This window comes from Natator depressus, chromosome 8, assembly GCF_965152275.1.
Source record: "Natator depressus isolate rNatDep1 chromosome 8, rNatDep2.hap1, whole genome shotgun sequence".
In the NCBI taxonomy this organism is placed as follows: domain Eukaryota; kingdom Metazoa; phylum Chordata; order Testudines; family Cheloniidae; genus Natator; species Natator depressus.
The window spans coordinates 46,362,694-46,386,831 of record NC_134241.1 but is presented as its reverse complement, the minus strand read 5'-3'; the positions used below and the strand labels follow the sequence as shown (position 1 = coordinate 46,386,831).

At 41.1% G+C, this 24,138-nt stretch overlaps 1 protein-coding gene across 2 annotated transcripts in view; it reads right to left on the bottom strand.

Annotated features, from left to right (window-relative positions):
• KIFAP3 (kinesin associated protein 3) overlaps positions 1 to 24,138 on the bottom strand; it is a 126,052-nt gene that overhangs the window by 47,895 nt on the left and 54,019 nt on the right. For both annotated transcript variants that reach the window (XM_074960930.1, XM_074960929.1), the window contains exons 12-18: positions 23,282 to 23,390; positions 21,041 to 21,153; positions 19,506 to 19,671; positions 19,132 to 19,257; positions 18,599 to 18,697; positions 15,947 to 16,032; positions 510 to 699 (exon numbers count right to left, since the gene is read on the bottom strand). In XM_074960930.1, coding sequence (XP_074817031.1) covers positions 510 to 699; positions 15,947 to 16,032; positions 18,599 to 18,697; positions 19,132 to 19,257; positions 19,506 to 19,671; positions 21,041 to 21,153; positions 23,282 to 23,390 — 889 coding nt within the window. The remainder of the gene's footprint in view (positions 1 to 509; positions 700 to 15,946; positions 16,033 to 18,598; positions 18,698 to 19,131; positions 19,258 to 19,505; positions 19,672 to 21,040; positions 21,154 to 23,281; positions 23,391 to 24,138) is intronic.

Sequence of the window (24,138 nt, the reverse complement as noted above, 5' to 3'; positions counted from 1 at the left end):
AGGAAAAAATTCCTAACTGTCAGAGTGATTAAGCACTGGAATAAATTGCCTAGGGAGGTTGTGGAATCTCCATCATTGGGGATTTTTAAGAGCAGGTTTGACAAACACCTGTCAGGGATGGTCTAAATAATACTTAGTCCTGTCACGCATGCAGCGGACTGGACTAGATGACTCCTCGAGATCCCTTCCAGTTCTATAATTCTATAAGATCAGGCCAGTTTTACATACATATGTATGAGCCTGCTGAATAAGCTAGTGTGAAGTAGATAGCCTATTTCTCCTACTCTCCACTACATTTTCAAGCGCTCCTGTAAAGATCTGCCAGATCATGAATGTGCTGTTCAGAGTCCCACAATAACACAACACACATTACAACATAACATGAGGTAACATAACCATCGCCAGCTAGTGTAAGTCAGCACAGCTACACTGCAACCAATCAGCTGAGAATCTGGTCCCATGTTCGGATATGTTAAAAGAGGAGAAGGTGTGTTATTCTATCATCTTACCTGAATTGTAATAAAGGTCAGGTCTTTCTAGAATATCCCCTTCATGGATGTAGGGCTCAATGCGGTCATCCCCATACAGGTACTGCTCACTCTCGTCCATCTGTCGACTCTCTACCATCTCCAGCCACTGAGAGTTGTGCCATCGGAATTTCTCACTCTGGATCTTCTTAGCCCACTCCTCATCATATTCCTGTTAAAAATGCCAAGCAGGTTTTTAACCAGGCACTGGAGAAACTATTTGGTTTTTGTAGGTAAATGTGAGTGAACTTTATGCTAGTGAAAGACACAAGCTTGACAGCCTTGGAGACTGAAGTCCTTTGTTTAACTTGACGGTGCATTGACTGTATAAAGCAACATGTTGCAAGTATCGTGTGACACATCGGCAACCCAGGTGCCAGCTCTTGCCAAGTCTGTAGGCATCAGCTGAGCACCGACAAATTTATAGCTGAAAGCCAGACCAGCTCACCTATATATTATTGTTCAAGATAGGTGTTAGACTTGTAAGAATGTGTTTAGTCTCTATAAAATGCTTGTACATTGCTGCATGTATTAATCTTACTTTTATGTCTGTATCCCGTGCTATAAGATAGCTTTACAATTGTAAAAATGCCTACTCTGAACTTGTGAACCTAGGCATGAAGAGGGGCTCCCCACCCACCAAGAAGGACTATCAAGACTAAATGGGCCACTGCAGAAAAACTTTGTTGATTGCGCCATGGAGAAGTTACATGCAGGAGCCCTTGTCCCATAGTGTCAAGGCTGATCCCCGCTCTGGCACTTCAAGTGCGGAAGGTGGGGGCCTGCAAGGGTTTTAAAAATTAATATTGGCCACTCCAGGCTTGTATAAAACTCCCAAGGTCACAGCTTCTCTCTGACCATGGATGGGTAGATGTTGCCACCACCCAAATGCAAAAAAACTCTTTTGGACCCAGGAAGGAGCACTTGGGAATTCTTCCCTGTGGGGTACCCTCAAGCCCTTTCACCCCCACATTCCCACATCCCAAACGACAAGATTCCCATCACTTCCCTTGGGAGATTACACCAGTCTAGGAGACCTTACCAGAAAGAAAATCTCACCAGTAGGAATTTTCCTGTATCTAGTCAGCCTGGATTTTTCTTTTCTTATCACCTTTGTTTATGATACCTCCCTGTACTACCCTAAACAGTTCCTTCCCTTCCTTAGTAGTGGCATACAGAATTTTGCTATGTGCATTTGAACTCAGGAAAGGATTCTGGAAATGTTGACATTATAAAGCAGAGGACAAAATAGAAAAAGGACTACAAGCCATCCTTTGGTGGGTTAGAAAATTAAGCAGGCAAATAGAGGTTCAAAACATTTTGATAAAATCTACCAGCACAGATTTTGCCACACCCTAATTTGTAAGTAATTTTCTGTTTAGCATCCCTGGAGTCTATTCCAATAATTTAAGACTCATTTGCAATCTGTGGCCTCACTGTACAACTGCTTTCTATGTTTAATACTGGGTGTCCAACAAAAACAAACAGCAATACTGATTCTAGAAGATGAGTCCAAGATACAAAGTTCAGGCCTGAACTGAACTTCAAGTTTGGAGGTTTAGGAGCAGCCCATTATGGCACTGAAGGCCAGCTATTAAATTTGGATCTGGTTCAAAACTTTTTTGAAGTTTGGTGTGTTCAGATCCTGAGCTAAGATTCATGATCATCTATAGATTATTTAATGAAAAGCCTAGTAAAACTTGATTTCCTCACACTAGTAATATGCGAGCAGATCGAGGGACGTGATCGTTCCCCTCTATTCGACATTGGTGAGGCCTCATCTGGAGTACTGTGTCCAGTTTTGGGCCCCACACTACAAGAAGGATGTGGAAAAATTGGAAAGAGTCCGGCGGAGGGCAACAAAAATGATTAGGGGACTGGAACACATGACTTATGAGGAGAGGCTGAGGGAACTGGGGATGTTTAGTCTACAGAAGAGAAGAATGAGGGGGGATTTGATAGCTGCTTTCAACTACCTGAAAGGGGGTTCCAAAGAGGATGGCTCTAGACTCTTCTCAGTGGTAGCAGATGACAGAACAAGGAGTAATGGTCTCAAGTTGCAGTGGGGGAGATTTAGGTTGGATATTAGGAAAAACTTTTTCACTAGGAGGTTGGTGAAACACTGGAATGAGTTTCCTAGGGAGGTTGTGGATCTCCTTCCATAGAAGTTTTTAAGGTCAGGCTTGACAAAGCCTTGGCTGGGATGATTTAACTGGGGATTGGTCCTGCTTTGAGCAGGGGGTTGGACTAGATGACCTCCTGAGATCCCTTCCAACCCTGATACTCTATGATTCTATGATTCCCAAAGCTGGCTATACAGGAGTATTACAAAAAAGTGACAGTCTACCGATGTTGAAGTTAGCTGCAAGATAGTGCTGGTTTAGAGGAAGCAACAGAACAGTCTTGTACACATCTTCCCCTACAGTATAAAGTGCCCTTTCAATGCCAACATGTTTGTGAGAGAGACAAGGTAGATGAGGTAATATCTATTATTGGACCAACTTCTATTGGTGGAAGGTACAAGATTTTGAGCTAAAGCGTTCTTCTTCTGGTCTGGAAAAAGAAATCAGAGTAGGTGAGCTAAATCCAAGTTGGGATAGATAGCGTCTGTAGTCATTCTTCAGTGATAAGCTACATGCTGAAACTTGCTAACACTTCTGGTAAGAGAGGCCTTGTGGTAGACTCAAGAAATGTGTGTTTGTATTTCCAAAGCCAGCTATCACATCTGTGCACAGGTTCACAGCAGAGTCTAAATGATACACAGTGGTTACCAGAGGCCTGTCAACTACAACATACATGCATCAATAAAATATTCATAAATAATATTTCATGACATTCCTTCTCTGAAATGGAAGCATGCCCTAATGAGTCCTCTCCACACTCTAACAGCCTAATTCACTGATTTCAATAGGTGCTGTATCAGTCCCTAAGGGTATGTCTGCACAGCAATTAGGCACCCGCAGCTGGCCTATGCCTGCGAGGTGGGAGGGTCCCAGAGTTTGGGCTCCAGCCTGAGCCCAGAAGTCTACACAGCAATGAAACAGTCCCACTGCCCAAGCCCTGCATGGGCTAGCATGGGCCAGCAGTGAGTTTTTCTTTGCTATTTACACATACCCTAAGAGAAGAGATGTGTTCCTTCCCCCACATCAGGTGGCTCTCTGAAAACAACCAATCAACTTACCTGGAGTCTCTGAGGCTTCATGGGGAATTTACCACCGTGCAACATCAGAACCATTATTCCACTGGAAATGGAGAGGTTAGTTTTGTTTTACTTGGAAGAATGGCAGTTCGTTTCTCTTGGCATGAGGCCGAACATGGACTTTCCATTCTGATACAACATCAATACAAGCACTGTAGAACTGATCAATGAAATTGTTTTTCATTGTTCATTTTATTAATATAACTTCATAAGCAAAGTTTTATGAATGAAACAACATTCATTCATAAAACCAGTTACCCCAATAACTGGCTGAGTTTCACTTTCAATCCAATTGCTGCTTAAATATCGCTGAAATTTACACTGTTTCAACATTGTAACTTCTGTTCACTGTTTGCCATTCCTTACACCTGTCCATATTGTAACTCAAACTCCATTTTAACTTGTCCCAAACTCCATTTTAAAATGTTCACTCCATGTTGTAAAAGCTTGCTGCAACCTTCATTTTTGCAAAACCCTGCTGTAATCTTATTAGTTTAGTTTAGATGTGTGAATGAGGTATGTATGGACAATGGAATCAACCTCCAGCCCCAGCCTGTCCTGATGAAATAAAGTGTAAACACCAACGGCTGAAGATGCAGACAACAGCCCTGACAAAGCAAGAAGAGTCCACCCTACAAAGAAAAGAACAAAAGTACAACTGAAGAAACATCAAAGCCAGGTCCTAGGCTGAAAGTCATGTCTGCATCTGACGGGTAATCAATCACACCGAACCCAGAGGCAGCGTGACACAGCAAGACGGATAGACTCTGGATTCAAACTAAAGCCTACAAAAAGGATGGATGAGATGGAAGACTTTGGAGGGTGACATTCTGCTGCCAACATGGAAGGGCATCGGTGCATGCCCAACAGAGACCCAGCTCTTCCTTGTGCCCGGCTTTCCTGGCTAGTTAGCCTCCACAAGCTACGAACTCAAGCCACATTCAGGACTGGTAACTATACAGCAGCTGCAGAACATTTGAGGTGTGTGTGTGTGTGTGTATGTATACACACATAGGTATTAGATATTAGTTATTGGTCATAAGTTAAATTGTGTTATAATAAACGTGACATCTTGTCTTCTCCCCTAAAATGATCCTGTGTAGTTTTGTCTGCATAACAGCACCTGCCTACATTGGCCTCTACGGACATATTTGTGGTGCAAATTTGCACTTTGTAAAATATACATCTAAGATTTTTATCTCTGAGTCTGCAAGTAAACTAACCACACTGGGATTCCCCTCCACTTGGGGAGCAAGAGATCAGGATTTCAACCCAGGTCTCCCACATGGCTTTGTGTGCATATAGCACTGTGGTCACCAGGCTGGATCTGAAAATACTTAAAGTCCCTGATGGCCTCAATCACGAGACCCCAAGACTGCAACCTGAACTCCTGATTGCTGCATAAAAATGCCACATACTTAGGTGAAAGAGCACTGGCCTGGGCTGAGTTCTTTCTTCTCGTCCCCCTCTCACTTTTAATTAAAAGAAAAATTAGAACTAGCAGTGAAAAATAAACTCCTTGGAAAAGGTAAACTCATCTCTGAGAAGATTTATAAAGTGACCCGTGAAAAATGAAAGGGTGCAACTTTCAGTGATGACATCTGACCAGTATCTTGGAAACATTTCCTTTGCTGTGTCTGCGTGGGCTATCTATTATGTCAGCCCTCCGCAGCCTTAAGCTCCTTTCAAGCTTTAGAGAAACACCTTGTAACTGCCAGAGGCCATTCTGTAAATCCCAAGAAAACTATTCCCAGAAACGATGATGACAAGAAGGGGAAAAACTAAACATAGCAAATCGGATTAATTTGTAGGAGAGTTGAGTATTTTTTACACTGGCTTGTTTACTTTCAAAAGGTCCCAATAACTACCATCATTGCTCCTAAGTTCCCAATTGCAGATTTAGCAGGGTGCACATAGAAAAATCTAATGCCTTCTAAAGAACGTTGATCTTTGGTGAGACTCACTTGCATGATTTTTTAGTTCAATTCCACACTATCATCTGAGCTGACTGAATTCACCATGCTATTTATAAGATGTAGCAGGGGAACTTGTGGACTTTTATTAATCATTCTAAATATATCATCAATTTAAATTCCCCCAACCCTGACTACCCCCTTATTGTAGTACATAAAAAAGCATCCACAGAACATACTGATCTCTTGGTATGTTTCTTTCAGAAGAAGTTCAACACTCCACATGTACTACAACAAGTTCCATGAGATGAACTACATGCTACCCTAAATACTCCTCCTTAAACCTCAGAATACTAGCAGATGACTGGTGAATTAAATTGGCATGGATCTGGTTGTCTCTTGATTGAATTGTGTATGTTTTTTAACCATCTAAACCCCACTTTTCCCCACCTGCCCTCAGGTAATTTTGGTGCTTTTCTAATATTTTCAAAATCAGTTTAAGTCTATTGACTTGGAATTACCATATCAGATAAGAGCAAAGGTCCATTTTGTCTAGGATCCGTGTTTGGCAATGGTCATAGATTTTAAAGCCAGAAGGGACCGTTATGATCATTTAGCAACTGACCTCCTGCATAACATAGGCCAGGGAGTCTCAATCAATAATTCCTTTATGAAGCCTCTGGCTTTTCCAGGGGATGGTACAAAAAATACCTTAGTGAACAATTATGGAAAAAACTGTATAAGTAAACATTGGCACAAGAGAGAAAATTTAGTCCCATAAAACTAAAACTAAAGAAGAAAATAGGTAACAAACTAAAAATAAATATCAAGGAAAAGCAACTCCCTGCAAACCCAATAGTGTCTATAATGTCCTTGAAGAGATTAATTTTGAGCCATTAAAAACCTTCTTTACTTGAAGGGCATCTTCTTTACCCAATGAATTCCCTCAGAAATGAAGTACAAAAACGATGAAGGTTATGGCACAAACCAACAGCCACTAGGATGTTCTAAGTGAAGTCTGTCAGTCTTCTTGAATATCAGATCATTGGGTAAGCAAGGGTGCAGTCAGTCTCTCTGATGTTTTTCAAATGCTGCAAGTTTAGTTATATAACGAGAAGAGTGCTCAGAGGCTGACTTTATTCTCCTCTGAGCTCCCTTGACATCACTATCTTAAGCATTCGGTTTCCATAAATCCTGGAGCGTCATGGAAGATGTATGGTTTGATTCTGCATGGAATGTGCCATCCTTTTTGAAGTCCTACATCCAGCTTTGTTTACTATTGAACCACAGAAACATTATGAAGCATTAACTGGCCTATTATCAGAGCATGCCTGTTCCCTATCAGGGGTCCCCTTTGTCACTGGCTTCCGTCACACCTTGTATCTGATTAACACACTATAGGATAACATAGAGCTACACAGATCTGTTTTGTGTTCTATCAAGCTGATGGAAAACAGATTTTCCTTTTCACTTTAATGTGGCTGCCCTCTAATTAGGTCTTTAATATGGTTCATTTAATGTGATTCCCTGTACTAAATTAAAACTGCTGTATAGTAAATTGAATCCTTGTTAAGGTTAGGATTGTAGCTGGTAAAGTGATACATTTTGTTGATGGTTGCCTGAATGGACACTTGCTGTAACAAAATGCATAGTCTACACAAATGATTAGATTAACAGCATATTAGTCATTGCTTAACAGGATAGAGTTTTTCTGGTTAGCTATCTTTAGTGTCCAGTCCCTAAAACAAACTTCTTCCAGCACATAATGGGCCATATCCTGCCCTCAATTACAGCTGTGTAACCTTCAATGATTTCAATAGGCTTGTACAGGTGTAACTGAGAGCACAATTAGGCTCACTATTGACAGAAACTAGCTTTTGCTACGGCCCGTAATGTAAAATCAATGTAATGTGCAGTAAACGTAAATTAGGTTGGAAAAGATGCATCTGTTTTAAATCTGAGCACAAGCTATCTCCCGTCCTTCCCTAACTGCTTTGTGATGGTCTCCAAAATGGTCCTCTGCAGAACAAAACCACCATGATAAACATTTTCAAAGCAATAGGCAAGAGTCCCATATTATATATATATATATATATAGCCTCTTCTGTGTACAAAGATAAATATTGAGCAATAAAAGATCCCAACTGCCATGGGAACCAGTTCAAAAGGGAGAAGTGTTGCAGTAACTTCTGCCCTGTTTTGTTTGACCTTGTGTTCAAGGAAAACTACTGCAATCAGAACTTTAGAGACAAGCTATAAAACAAGATAACAGGTCTTATCTGCTAGCAGAAATAACCACTATACTTAAGCTTGTCTAACAGTTTCTATTCTAACCCCCCCGTTTTCAGTCCATAACTTTCTGAAATATTCACAGCTTTCCAAACTTGATCTCTCCCGCAAGGTGGGTGAGTGTTTGTGTTGTCTAATCCCATACACATATACAGTGTTCAGGCAAAACTGATCAGCTGATTTCCTCAGGAGCAGGAAAGAGAAAAACCAAAATTGCTTCTCCATTATGAAATGTCCCAGGCTAAATTCAGAGGTGTGGGTCAGCTGTGACTCACTGTGAGGATAGAAAGAGGGGTTCACTAAAGGCTCTAGGTTGCTTGGCCTGTCATCCATATCGTCATATTCGAAGTTGAAAGCCTGTGCTGTTGCACAAATGTAGTTTGTAAAGTAACATGTAAAAAAGCCAAAAATGGCCGAGAATTTAAAAACTGGACAGAACAGACTAAATCCCAATGATGATTGAACCTGGTGATATTCTAAACAAAAAGAGCTCTCTGTTTCCACTGCTTCATTACGACTCCACAGATATTCTAGGCTTCGGAATGAGGTTTGGAGTTATTGTGTGTGCTGGATGTGTTGTTTTGTCTCTGGGTATGCACGTGCTAGAAGAGTTGTGTTATTTGTATTGGGAGCACTGGTGTGGCAGCAGCTGCTCAAGTTATCCACCATCTATGCAGTCTTCCTCTACAACCAGTGAAACTGTTGCACACAAATTAGCTGTAAAGGGGGTGATGGGTTGAGTTACCTCTGATATCACAATGGTCTAGGACAGTGGTTCTCAAACTAGGGCTGCCGCTTGTTCAGAGAAAGCCCCTGGCGGGCCGGGCCGGTTTGTCTACCTGCCGCGTCCGCAGGTTCGGCCGATCGCAGCTCCCACTGGCCGCAGTTCGCCGCTCCAGGCCAATGGGGACTGCAGGAAGAGCGGCCAGCACACCCCTCGGCCCGCGCTGCTTCCCGCAGCCCCCATTGGCCTGGAGCAGCTCCGACTCAAAATCCCAAAACACTTTAGAACCATTCCCAAGCCTTCTTAGACTCATTTGGGATCTGACATGGTGGATTGATCCTTAGTTCAAACAAAGCTGTTAGGGAAACTGACCAGATAATATGGAAGGGATATGGACCCTAACACTATATTAGTTTGATTTACACAAAAAAATAAAAAGTAACCAAGAATAAGAAAGAAAATTTAACTACATAGCAAGCCCTAATACAGTGAGGAAGAAAAAAGGAGAAGGAGCCTGACAGTTCAGAGACCTCTCTCTTTAGTGATGGAAAAGGAACTGGTATGGGATTGAGCCCACTGATCTTTAAATAGCTCTGGTCTGTTTGATGCTATGAGCAAGTATACATGTAGTGCCAATTGCCACTGCTTTCCAAAGGCTTCCAACACAGGTGTCAAGAGTGCATGATCTCCGAAAAGTGGGGTAGCTAAAACAATCAACGCTCAATGGAAAACTAAGATCTATTAGTGTGAATCTGACAGAACGCACTATACATGAAGCTGATCTTAGTCCCTGAACTGAGACAGCCAGTGTGTGTCCAGATTATTGGGTTAGTAAATTAGCTCTTTCACACCAGGACTCAGCACCACATCCAGAAAATTGAAGCTATTCAAGAACAGCCAGAGACTAGTTTTCCTGTTGCTGAAAGAGGTCATTCACATCCTCCAGTGCAGACTGCCCATATGACTCCATGGTACATACCGTACTAAAGCAACACATCTGTTTCAATTCACCAATGGCGGAACCGAGCCAAGCTGTATTAAACAAATCATCACTGGTGTAACGTTTCCATAATTTCTGTGACAATTACTTTATAGCAGAAAGCATATTTCCCCCAAGGCTTGCAAGGCCTCTAATTTTCCTCAATGTTGTTTCAATCACACTATGTGCAGCTTCTTGATGACTGAAAAACGTGTTTGTCTCCTTAAAAAGAAATTAGTTTTAAGTATCAAAAATCTCTCTCCCCACATTTATTTTCTGATTTCTCATCGTCATAGCAACTTGCTTATGTTAAATACATGTGGGCAAAAAGTCTGCAATATTATTTAATTATTTTTTGTTGTTGCAAATTTAGTACTGATGAAGAAAGCTGGCCTGACAATCCTGGAGACTGAAATCTTCTATTACCCGCTGCACAGGCACCTCACAGGCTCTGGCAGTGCAAGCAAAGTGCATAACCAAGTGTGCCTTGATGCTGATCTGGATACGTAGCTTTGTGGGCTTCTCCACCATGGCCTCTGATCTGGGTAGCACATCCCATCAGGACCTCTGATGTTTTGGCCCCTCCAGCCTCATTGCTGCTATTCTTCTTTCACCAGTGTGATATGTACCTCCACCTGACATGGATGCTCAGGACTTCAGAGAAGCCTCCATTCTGGAGCAGAGAAAAGATGATGCCATCATGTGTGGTGATTCCTCCTGCCCCTCTTGATAGGTAGGTCTCTACTGCCTAACCTCTCAAGGAAAATACGGATCAGTGGGTTTCAGCTTTTCTGTATGGGCACTGGGGAGGAAACTGTCTATGTACGATCTAACACCACTTCTAAATGGCAAAGTAGCAAGTGTCTGAGAAAGAGGGGGGCAGAGAGCTCTCCCAATACATACCAGTAAGATGTGTTCATCCATGTGTGGCAAGCTTCTAACAACAGCAGGGAATGGGAACTAGGGATAAGTTCCCTGCCATCCGCACACTCATATGGCTACTGCGGGCTTCCCACAACCTCTTCAACACCAGCTGATCTTGCTGCTGCTGTTCCTCCTCTGGATCCAAGGTTTCATTCAGCACTGCCAGCATGCAAGGTGAGCCATTCTCCCATCCACCCTCACAGCACTTTTCCTTTCCTCTCCCTCAGCACTTCACAGGATTCACATCTGAAAACATGTACTATCAGTAACATTGAAGTAAAATCTACAGAACATGGAGTTGTGTTTTCTTGCATCTTTTTTCCGTTTCTGTCTCTTTACTCCCCTCTCCAACCACCAGAACATCCCTTCTATGCCAATGATAGTTGAGAGAGAAGGGATTTCTTCTTTACACTGTCACTAGGCCTCCTCTGGCTGCCCTGAAACACTGGAGTTGTGCTCTCAGGAGTGAAGACTGGAAGACCTGCCGCATACACGCCGCTGACGGAAGAAAACCGGAAGATCAGCTGCAGGTGCACCGCCGATGGAAGAAGACCAGAAGACCAGCCGCAGGCGTGCTGCCAATGGAAGAAGACCGGAAGACATGCCGCAGGCAAGCCACTGGAGGGAAACACCAGCTGGGATGTGCAGAGCTGCTGCTGAAGAAAAAAACGGTGCAGTGCCGTCCGGCGGCACTCCTGCTGCCGGGCACCCCCTGGGATCATCTCGCGCACCCCAGTTTGGAGACCACTGGGTTAGAAAATTAAGCAGGCAATTAGTTATCTAACAATAGTAATGTAACATGAACTAACTGGAACAGTGCAGTGGAGACACAGGCCTGGTCTACACTAACGAGGTAAGTCAATCTAAGTTACGCTAGTTAAGTTACGTAAAATACATAACTTAAGTTGATGTAGCTTATATTGACTTACAGCCGTGTCTACATCACGCTATGTCGATTGGAGACGCTCTCCCGTCGACATAGGTTCTGCCTCTCGGGGTCGTGGAGTACTGAAGTCCATGGGAGAGTGCTTTCGCATTGACTTATGTCTTCACCAGACCCACTAAACCAACTACCACTACATCGACTGCAGCAGAGCCGATTTAGCCCTTGGAGTAAAGGCTTCTAGAGCATTCTGAATGCATTTTGCTGAATCAGAATATTGATAGAAGAGACATCCAATCTTGGACCCCATGGTTGTGGATTCGCTAAGTAATATTCTAATACAGCGTTCCTTAAATTGTCACATCTCTGTATGTGCCCTGGTCAGTGAACAGAAGTTATTGTGCATTGGGATAGAAGACTTTCCTGCATGAATGCACTGATCTAGCTTAACTGGAGCCTGTGGGAAGAACAAATAAGAGGATGACAATGGTCCTAGAAAAGGACACCCAAGCACACACTTGAAAGACAATGGACAAAGTTATCAGCTTCAATGATCTTACATTCTGTCTCCAACAAGTTGCAAGCCTTGTTCTGCCAAGGCTGGGAACTAACAGATCACAGAGCTGTAACAGTAAAAGTGACTTGGTCTCGAGGTAGGGGACAGGTGACTAAGCAGCAAAGGACTCCTTTCTTAGGGATGGGGGAGAAAAATGGCTTGTGCATTAAGGCAACAGACGGTGCCAGCCAGAACCTAGAGGTCTCAGGCTGGGAGGCTTCTACAGGAAGCTTAGCTCTATCAGGATCCCCATGCGGAAGACAGTTGAACACCTGCTATGCTAGACACGTGTCTAGTCTGTTTTATTCCTAATTGCTTTTGTTCTAAAAAATAATATTTTGCTTTAAGAAGGCTGTCTGGCCACTGGGGACTACTGTCATTGCTCCTGGAGGGAGCAGAACGGCAGGGTGTGAGCTTAAGTCAGGCCTGCTGAGGAAATCATGGTTGATACACAGGGGAAGGCAGCCAGGTCCCAGTCTGTAATTAGGAAAATTGTTTTTTCTATCTCAAGAACAATGACTGCTTGAGGCCTGAGAGGCAGAGCACTCAAACAGTTAGCCCAGTAACTGTGATGTGGTGCATGAGGATACCTGGACTATTTTTGGTGCTTAACAGCTAAGCAAAAGGCTAATTGTACTCACCTGAACTCAAGACTCTTGCTTTTGGGGTTGACATGGAAGCATTCCTGTCCCCATCACTTTCTTTTTAAGCTAACATTTTTAAAGTGTGATATGTATCGTAGAAGAATCTGATTTATAGGAGTGTGTGCTGTCACTTTTCCAATATCTACTGTACTTTGATAGGCTTTCATATCCCCAACTATATAAAAGTTACTGTTCCTGAGGTTCATTTTACTTCAACCCCTTATTAAAAATTCCCCAGCATGTCTTCCTTTAGGAATGGTATCTCACAGCTAAATTGAGATCACTAAGGCCTTTGCCAGAATGCCCTTGGATATTCAGAGAGGTCTGGAATGCAAGGAAAGAATACGTCAAACAATGTAGACCGATTGGCAAACGTTGCAGGGCAGCAGAACAACAATGATCTTATCTGGAACAACTCATACATAGTGGTCTCTCACATTTTCCTCAACTCTTTCCATTTAAGTAATCTTCAAAAATGTAAGACTAGAAACATTTCAATACTGTAGAACCTTCTTAGCAGCCAAAACATCTTCCCCCCAAAAAGTCTAATGCTCCCACTGGGGTTTTGTCTCACTAAACTAATTTTTTTGCTTGATGGATTGACTCATGAGCATCTTACACACCAGGATTCAGGTGCGAATTCGTCACAGGTGAAATCCTGACTCTACTGAAAGTCAATGGCAAAACTTCCACTGACTTCAACAGAGCCAGGATTTAATACCATATCTCTGCATGAAACACAAGCAGAGCTTATAATAGAGATAGATAAAACATACCAATGTCCTACAAAAATGCGTACACATATAAAACAATAATATTACTAATATTTTGCACTTCTCTAGGGCACATTTTAGCCAATAAGCATGGCTCATGGTTATTACATAGAAATAAAACAGAAAATATAATACTATTGCATACATCAGAATCTATAGAATCTAACTCCACAACAGTTTAAGAACAAGCAAGCTTCTGTGGTATATAGCTTTCAACTGAAGAAGATAGAGGGAGGAAATAGGGGAAAGTCCTGTTAAAACAGGAGAACAATCATACCAAATTTTCAATACTACTCTCCAAATTCACAGCTAAGTTCTGTTCAGTGACAACAATTCACTTTTCATGATCACTATGGTACATTCAAACAGCACTGTTCATGCAATATAGCTTGCTGTATATTGGAATTATTTCACCCACCACAGAAGTGAAGATATTTCCCATGTGATGACAACTACTGAATCCACCTAAATTTGCCAAAAGGGATTTAGGAAGGTGAAAAGTAATTGCCTGAAAAGAAATAAGGTGAGAATACTCCTATTCTTGGTCCCAAGCACAGATGTTTTACAAAAGAACATAAGAACGGCCATACTGGGTCAGACCAAAGGTCCATCTAGCCCAGTATCCTGTCTTCCGACAGTGGCCAGTGCCAGGTGCCCTAGAGGGAATGAACAGACCAGGTAATCATCAAGTGATCCATCCCCTGTCGCCCATTCCCAGCTTCTGGCAAACAGAAGCTAATGATCACTAGAAAAATAGAACCTCCAGCAGCATGGTGGCCCTACATCATTATGCTGCGGACACTGGTTCAGTACCGATTCGGATGGAAGAGCCCCACCTGAGTTGCCAACACCATTTCCTGCAGAAACCTAGGTTTTCTCTGGAGATGCTCCATTCCAGCACTGACCACACTTGAAGTTGATCAGCTTGTGAGATCTAATGAGGTAGAATAGCTGCAGGCCTTTGCACTAAACATTTAAGATCAAATCATAAACTGCAAACTAAATCCAAAGTGACATGAAAGAAGTTACCCACAAATCCTATTCTGATAATTGAGCAGGACAGAACCAACAGTGGTTTCTAATATTTCCAAGTTCAATGTGGCTAACCTTGTCATGTGCACTTACCTTTGTAAGGTGGTAGATAGAGAAAAGGTCTCTGAACAAGTAGATATAACTGAGTGAAAAAGCTGTTGGGCAACCATAAAATTCCAAAAACCTACAATCCTTATCAAGTATGGCCTCACACACCTCAAAGTGGTGCTAAATAAAGAGTGATATAAACATTTTTAAAATCCTATTAACCAGCATTGGTTTTTTAAGAATGTGTGTGGTTTTTAAACGGGAAATTTAGATACAGATTACTATAACAAGATAGATGCATTTGCATGGCAAAATTAAACTCCCTCTTATGTAATAAAAAGGTGCGTTTGTAGAACAAATATTTTCACACAACAGGCCAGTGTTTACTAGTACTCTTTCAGAATACAACCATGTCACATTCAAACAGGCTCTTAAAATGAATCATAGAATCATAGAATATCAGGGTTGGAAGGGACCCCAGAAGGTCATCTAGTCCAACCCCCTGCTCAAAGCAGGACCAATCCCCAACTAAATCATCCCAGCCAGGGCTTTGTCAAGCCTGACCTTAAAAACTTCTAAGGAAGGAGATTCCACCACCTCCCTAGGTAATGCATTCCAGTGTTTCACCACCCTCTTAGTGAAAAAGTTTTTCCTCATATCCAATCTAAACCTCCCCCATTGCAACTTGAGACCATTACTCCTCGTTCTGTCATCTGCTACCATTGAGAACAGTCTAGAGCCATCCTCTTTGGAACCCCCTTTCAGGTAGTTGAAAGCAGCTATCAAATCCCCCCTCATTCTTCTCTTCTGCAGACTAAACAATCCCAGCTCCCTCAGCCTCTCCTCATAAGTCATGTGCTCTAGACCCCTAATCATTTTTGTTGCCCTTCGCTGGACTCTCTCCAATTTATCCACATCCTTCTTGTAGTGTGGGGCCCAAAACTGGACACAGTACTCCAGATGAGGCCTCACCAGTGTCGAATAGAGGGGAACGATCACGTCCCTCGATCTGCTCACTATGCCCCTACTTATACATCCCAAAATGCCATTGGCCTTCTTGGCAACAAGGGCACACTGCTGACTCATATCCAGCTTCTCTTCCACTGTCACCCCTAGGTCCTTTTCCGCAGAACTGCTGCCTAGCCATTCGGTCCCTAGTCTGTAGCGGTGCATTGGATTCTTCCATCCTAAGTGTAGGACCCTGCACTTATCCTTATTGAACCTCATCAGATTTCTTTTGGCCCAATCCTCCAATTTGTCTAGGTCCTTCTGTATCCTATCCCTCCCCTCCAGCGTATCTACCACTCCTCCCAGTTTAGTATCATCCGCAAATTTGCTGAGTGTGCAATCCACACCATCCTCCAGATCATTTATGAAGATATTGAACAATGGACAAAGAATGGACAAAGAATGGACAAAGAATGGACAAAGAATGGACAAAGGAACTCAACCTACCGCTATAATATCCAGTGTATTGTCACAGACTTTGCGGATCTCAGCATTTTTGTCATGCATCAGGTCTATAAGATACGCTGGAGCCTCTGGGAAGAAATGGTTAAGGATGTAATGCTGGTTTTACCACAGGTTTGGATTCTTCCAACTGGCATGAGGAACTGAGCGTCACACTGGGGAATTATCCACAGCATGTGAGAGCTCAGGCTTTTTTTCAAATGGTTCATGTGCTAAATAAAGAGCTGTGCATTCACATATAACTTCTAATGAAAAGGAATATACATTTGTTTTATTAAGAATATATTCTCTAGTTTGTCACGGAAAATGCTGCCATTTGGACATCTTTTTCAGTTTACATTTTGTGCAGTTTCTCTAATTGCTGTGGCATAGCTTAGTATATTTTCAAACCTTAAAAAGCTATAAAATGTAAAGACTGATTTGCAAACTATTTATCCTAGGTAAGAACACTCAATTGATGCATTTCTGTGGTACAGACTTCAGTATTTTTAAAAGGCTAATCTTATGTGGATGAATGAAGTGTTATTCAAATTGCATTTCTTGAGGCTGTGTAGATATAAAAACATCTGAGTTTTTCTTAAAAACAAAAGGCTAACAGTGGAGGTATTTTAATCAATTAGATTACAGGATGTATATGAATTTAAGATGAAGGAAATGAAGGGTGAAGTACTGAATTTAAACTAAGCAGCATCCTAAATGCCATGGTTGGGATGTAGGTGAAGGAGGTAGAAAAGAGGAGGGAGAAAGGATGATAAAGACTGGCTGCTGTTATGACATGGAGCATATTAATAAGCTGACAATGAACTGTTTATGAAGCTGGGCATTAGTGGGCGGAGGAACAGTTCAGTGGTTTGAGCATTGGCCTGCTAAACCCAGGGTTGTGAGTTCAATTCCTTGAGGGGGCCATTTAGGGACTTGGGGCAAAAAATTGGCTATCCCAAAATACAGGGCGCTACAATGCTTCTACAGGATTTCCAACTGAATGGTTTATCATATGAAAAAACAATAACTGTTGATTTTTTTTACACACACACACACACACACACACACACACACACACCTCAAATTAAAAAAAAATGATTCTGTTCTCTCTCAGCATGAGCTGACAGCTTTCTGGGGGAAAAGTAAAGATAAATATTTGGCAGACTTGGTCCAAAGTTACCAAGCATGCAATCACTTCAGTGAGTCCCAGGACACCTCAAACTCTCCAGCTAAGCTAAGGGAATGTAACCTGGGTGAGTTAAGTAAGAGAAATTTGTGCTTAGGGGAAAGCAGCTTTTGCAATAATGAAGTAAAGGATGATACTGGCCTGAGGGAATATTGTCCAAGTTTAAGAATTGGTATCCTGCAACTTTCTAGAACAAAAACCAAAAACTTTGATATGACAGAAAGGGGATTCTCTACTTATCTCTGGCCGTTCCAGAGCTATCAGATTTTAAAGCTGTAATATTATAATACCTAGAAAAGATACTGTAGGTCATTTCAGAGGTACTATCATCAAATTTATATAACCCTTAGTCTGTGCTAGGTGCTTTATAAATATAATACAGAAAAGATTTTTGACATGAAGACCTGACTCCCAGGTTTGAATCAGGTCCCAGTTTAAAACAAAACAAGAGAAAAAAAGAGTGAGAGATGGTGATGACTGGAGAACAGGAGTCTAATTAAGGTCATGCAAAGTTGAAGAAAGTCAGTGAAAAGGCAAAAGGTAGCAGAGGCAATGGGGCCATCAGCACAGAAAAAGAGGAGAGCCAGGAACTGAAATCAAAGAGGAGACATGATGGGAAGGAGACAGGAGAGTGATACATGACAGCAGCACTGAGGATAAGAAGGTAAACGTTGGAGGACACATGCTTCTAAGGGGGGAAAATGGGGAAGGGGAAGAAGAGATTGGAAGCAGCAGGCATATGAAAGAACAAACATTTTTCTTCTCCATCTGAACCCTCTAGAGGTGAAATCATGGTAACTACGGCTACGTCTTCACTACCCGCCGGATCGGTGGGTAGTGATCAATCTATGGGGGATTGATTTATCACGTCTTGTCTAGATGAGATAAATCAATCCCCGAATCGACGTCTGTGCTTCACCTCGGCAGGAGGAGTAAGCGGAGTCGACAGGGGAGCCGCCGTGGTCGACTCGCAGCCATGAGGACAGCCAGGTAAGTCGAACTAAGAAACTTCGACTTCAGCTATGTGAATAGCATAGCTGAAGTTGCGTATCTTCGTTCGAACCCCCCCCCCAGTGTAGCCCAAGCCTAAGGCACCTGCCTTTACAGGTGGAAAGATACCAGAATTTTTCCCATTAAAATATTTGAAACATTTATTAAATAGTTTTCCTGTACAGTGTGTGACATATACATAATACAGTGGTGTGGCATAATAAAGTTTATCAACACTCTTTTGGAATGGCCTATGTAAGACATGCCAATAAAACCTTTATACTGCACAACACCATCTTATGGTACTTGTATACCTGTCTTATGTCTATAGTGTTCAGCCACTGTTTCAAGTTCAATTAATTCTAATAATAGAATAATGGTGGTTTAGAAAATCATAGTAAAGCTTGACACGTAACAAATTCTAATTATAGTAAGTTAAGTACTGTAATTCTAAACGTCTGGCCTTTATAAGAGGATACGGGTCTCCTTGATGATGACATCTCTGGTGGCTTGGTGGAAGACCATTTGGTAAAAGACATAGATGATTTGGCAGACAAACTCATCATCTTCCTGCTGAGCTGCAAAAAGAAAAAAGTATTTCCTCAAGTCCCCAAGACAGAGCACTTTGCTATTGTACATTAATGTCTCAAGAGTTGTGTTGGGCTCTCAGGAGAGCCAAGGACACTGGGATGCATTTTTCTGGTGGCTTATATCTATCAGACCATCCTTGCCAGTGTGCACAGAACTTTTAGGGCCTGATCCAACTTCTATCAGAGTCAACAGAAAGATTCCCACTGACTTCAGCGAGAATTAGATTAGGACATGAGAAGTGCAGAAAAAGTGAGTTCACTAGACCATGCTCATTGCCATTTTGCTAGTAATGGAAAAACATTGTGCTTTCATTGGAGACTACCTACTGCTATCCTGCAGGCTAAAAAAAATGAACGGTGCCACCTGAGTCAGTTAGAAACTACAAATGAAAATCAGGCCTGGAATAAATTCAGTAATATACCATTTAGAAGTTCAATGAGTGCTGGAATAATTCCAGATTTGGCCAGCATAGCAGCACAGGAGTCATCCATAGATACAGTTCCAATCATGATCACCACTTCCAAGACAAGGTCATCTTCTGCAGAACCTGGCAAATAAAACACCAGAGAGCTGGGTATTTAAGGAAACTCTTTGCTGAATCCTTGAACGTTCTTATTCTTGCTTATACACAGTTCTTCTAATTTTCCAACAAGCTAACATTATGCTAATTAATACACCCAAAAGATACTGCAGTAGCAAAACACAATACTGCAATAAGAATAGAATATGATAGCAAAAGATACTACAATCGGAAAACAGAATATCATGGAAGACTAAACCACTGTTAATACAGACCTGGTTTTAGTTTATCCTTGAGGTATGGAACCAGTTTGTACTCTTTCAGCACAAGCTCCCAGTCCAGGTCAGGTAAGGTCAGATTAGCCAGTGTTCCCAGGCATTCTATCACAAATTCTTCCTCTTCATCATTAGAGATTTGAGCTGCTAAGTCACCAACATAATCCTAAAAAAAATATATAGGCAGGTAATTAGTAGAAGTACCGCACATGAACATAGGATTTTGAAAGGTTCCTAACTCAGTCAAAGAAAAACTAATTTTCACCAGAACATTCAAAAGGCACATCTCCTGAGTGTGGACTATTTTCAAGCCAAATTTAATTCAACACCTTAGTTGCAGACCAGTTTTTTAAAAATGACAATTTCCCCATTTCTCATTCTCTGAATCTTTTTGTTCAAACTTTTCAAGAACATTTACTGTAGGTAGAGAAAAACACCCACACATGGAAAATTTCAGCCCCCAAAAGGTAAAAGTTTTAGAAAGCTACCAGACTGAAGAAAGGGGGTTAGAATAGAAAATGTTATGGAACCTTAACCATAGAAGTGGTTTCTGCTCCCAAAATGCCTCCTGAAATGTATGTGAAGTTACCTTATGTGGTTTACATCTATGGATTTTACGAACTAGCAGTGCACGGCAGTTAAAAGATTTGATTTCATGCAGTAACAACTTTATTAAGAGATTTGCCAATTAGAATTTTAACTCCTTATTTAACCCAAATATTTTTTTATTCTAAAATATAAATTCTTTTCCATATTTCATTTCCGTGAGTGTGTGTAATTAATGCTCATGAGACTGCTGGACAGGTAGCTCAGCCTTAGAGAATTAAGTCGCTCAAGAGTTATTAAAAGTAGCAAGAGGTTTAGAAAAAAGAAAAGGTGTACTTGTGGCACCTTAGAGACTAACAAATTTATTTGAGCATAAGCTTTCGTGAGCTACAGCTCACTTCATCGGATGCATGTAGCTCACGAAAGCTTATACTCAAATTTGTTAGTCTCTAAGGTGCCACAAGTACTCCTTTTCTTTTTGCGAATACAGACTAACACGGCTGCTACTCTGAAACCTGTCAAGAGGTTTAGAGTAGCACTTAGTACTCCTGTTCTTTTTTTTTTAAGTAGCAAGAGATTCTTCACATTGCTCCTGAAACTTTAATTGAAGGAACCAGTTGTAACAGGGAAAGGATACTTCATTCTGTCCTAGATTTCTCTTGAGAACAAAGTTTAAGATTAGTGCTAACTGTGGCAACGGTTTCTGAGATGTGTATATTTCCATGTTTTTGTACCAGTGACCTAGACGTAAAAAAGTTTACATTGTAACCAACCACCAATTCCTTGAGGCATCCAGAACCCCTTTAAAATACCAATGAAACCAGCTTCATAAAAACATGGAAATGCCAAATACATGAAACTCAAGAGTATAAAATCGTTTGTAAAGATAAAAGCCAGCCCATCCTTCGAGATGCAGCAGCAGTCTAAAGCCAAAATCCTTTCCAATGCAAAGGGATAGAGGGTACTGAGAACGTATAGCGAGTGCTCACAATAAACAGGTTTTTCGTTGGCTCATCATGTTGTGAAATGTTCCTGATCATCTTCATCAACAATGGATCCTTGAACTTCAGAGCTCTCTTCATTAACAGCTTCAATCCGTTTCCTGAAAAGAAAATGGTACATGGCAAATCTCCCAGATCATATTAAAGCTAGAATCAGGTCTTTTGCTTAAAAAAAAAAGAAACAATTAGAATTTGTTTCTTATTAACGAGTATTAAAGGACAAAGGCAAATAAATCAGACAAAGCAGAAACTATTTTGTTCTTTCAGGCCATAATTAGAGGGACAAATTTCACCTGAATAAACTCCAAGACAAAATATAAGGCAAATATATAATAGCCAATATCTCAATTATTGAATATTAGGACTCATCACTATAAGAGAAAACTGAACTAAATAGTTCAGTTATCAACTATAACTCTAATAAAAGCAACCCACCTGCTAAGCCTCTACTCCCACCACCACTATGACTACCCCAATTCTATACAGCCATCCCAAACTCCTGCTCTTAATTTTCAAGTCAAGTTCTCAAACAATGCCTATCCATCTTAATATTGGTAACTTGAGGAGATATAAGTCTGGATAGGTTTCTTGCAAAGGAATTTTAAATAGAGGTACTCATATATAACAGCTACTTTGCCCACGGGAGCTGGCAAAGGCTATAAACCAAAGCACTCTTTTAGTACATGTCTAGGGAGCAAACAAGCCCTCACCGCACTTTGGACACTATAGGAACAAAAGTACATTCACCAGACTCAACTATTTGATATTGTGGGCCAAATCATGGTCTTACTGATGTGACTCTTCAGGACAACCTTGCCTGTCTGACATTAACAGTTACTTTTTTATTTTTATTCAAGTTTCTGTGACAGAGCACCAACAAAGGAAGCAGCCCACATGCTAGTCAATATATAAATAGCCCTTCTGAGAATATAGCAAAGGGTTAGGTCTATACGCTGAGCAAATCAGCAACGAAAGATGATTATGCAGCAGCAGAAATCCTGTTTTCATAAAAAACATCCCCAGTCAGAAAGAGAAAATGTGATGCATACACAAAGTTGCGTCTAAGTTGGTGAAAAATTGTAAGTTTTTCATAGCTATAACTCTGAAAGGAAATTCTGTAAAAATGGCATTATTGTACTGCTTTTATTGATTCCAGACCAAATAAGCTCAGTTTGCAAATAAAAAAAGGTTGTTCTCTAACTGTGAGCCCTGCCAACTCAGTCTGGGTTCTGAGTGTCAAACTAGGTTCTTTCCTTCTCATGTATCCTCATCAGTAAAAAAACATCCTGCACACTAAATTATTCCCTCAATGACACTTGTGCAAGTCCACTGTCTTCTGTGTAGTTTGCACATGTATAACTGATTGGAATTTAATAAAAATAGAGTTGTTGATGCACAAAAAGGAATAGAATCCAGCTCACTCTGTTTTAGAGGTGTTGGCTTTCAAGTGATAATAGGACTAAAAAGCAATTAACATTGTTTTGTTCAACTACAAGTGACAGAGCTTGAGGCAGAAATCACTGGGTAAATTCTATGGTCTGTGCTATCCAGGGACCGGACTAAATAATTGTTCCTTTGACCTTAGAATCTATGAAGCAGTTGCCACTGAAGCTAGTGGCTAGGATTCTGAATACATACAGGGAGCAAAATGGTTGATTGAGAATGTGCCAGTTTTACGGTGTCATTTCAGAGAAGAACTGCACTTTAAAGTTGAGAATCAGCACAGGGAATTCAGAAAAAGAGAGAGCAGCTTTGGAGCAACCGCATGAAAAGTAAGCCTGTTCATACTATGCAGCTTGTAAACACCAGCTTTGAGGGATGTAATCTTAAAATAGATCAAATTGTATCTTTCCATTAAAAAAATAAAAGAGGCCCTGTGTTACTTATTCATGTCTGGAAACAGAACCCCAGTTGCCTGGAGGAAGATTTGGGGGTGAATTCCAGAGTTACATTCAACCCACATAGTAAGGGTCAGGATAAGCATAAAGTTTTCAATATAATAGTCATCAGTGATTTCATGGAACTGTTCACCACAGAATTGGAGATACTATGGCTCAATAGGGGGATGAGTGACATTAGGAGTTGACCCAACTGTGCACATACATAAATGTTTATTACAAATGTGGTTTGAATGCTTTTCTGCTGTCATTAGTTGTATTATTATTACATTTGCCATCAGGGTGCTAGGCACTGACCCAAAGATATGCTGTGAAGCTTCCGCACACTTACCTTCACAGATAAGTTGCACATTTCTCTTGTTAGCAGCAAGATTAATGCAGAAGGAAATGAGCTCCAGGTCAATGCGTTCATCAGGGCACTCAAAGAGCATCTTCATTAACTACCAACACACACAAGTAATTAAACTTTCCAAAGCACGAGAAAAAAAACAGAGCAATAGTCTCTAGCCAACTATGCTAATCTGAATACTTTTCATATTCAGGATCTCTACATTTGCTGCCAACTTGTCATAGTGATTAATTTGGAAGGACTAGGGTTTGATTATTTGTGGACAGCCAGAGTTACTAACAGTTAAGAATTGCAATCACTTGCCACCTTTTCTAAAATAAACTAGTTTGTTAAATAAAATCCAGTGATAGGGAGATAACGTATTGATTGTGAATGGTTAAATTCCTGTGAACAGTTTAAAATCTTGTGTACTAATGTATTCATCCCATGAAAAATGGGATACTTCCGTTTGCTTAATGGAATAAAGCACTACAAATGGCTGTTTTATTGTATAATAATTCTACTCCTGCTATTTTGAACTGGCTAAGTCTACTCCGCTGCCTATATCTAAATTCACGCTGATTTATCTGCTACATGTCCTTCCCACCATCTGTCTAAGCAAACCTACTACCACTGCACTCATTGCTACTGCCATATACTGCAGTACTGAGCCAGTGTCTCCTTTACTACTGCCCGACTCCTTCAGTAGAGGAAAAAGGACACCTGGGATAAAATACACATTTCCCACAGTCTGCTCTAACTGCTGTGGTGCATGTTAGTGACTCCGCTGATGAGGCTACAAAGAACCAACAGCTAGCTGCCATTCCTTATAATTTGTTCCTATATATTCACTGGTCTAT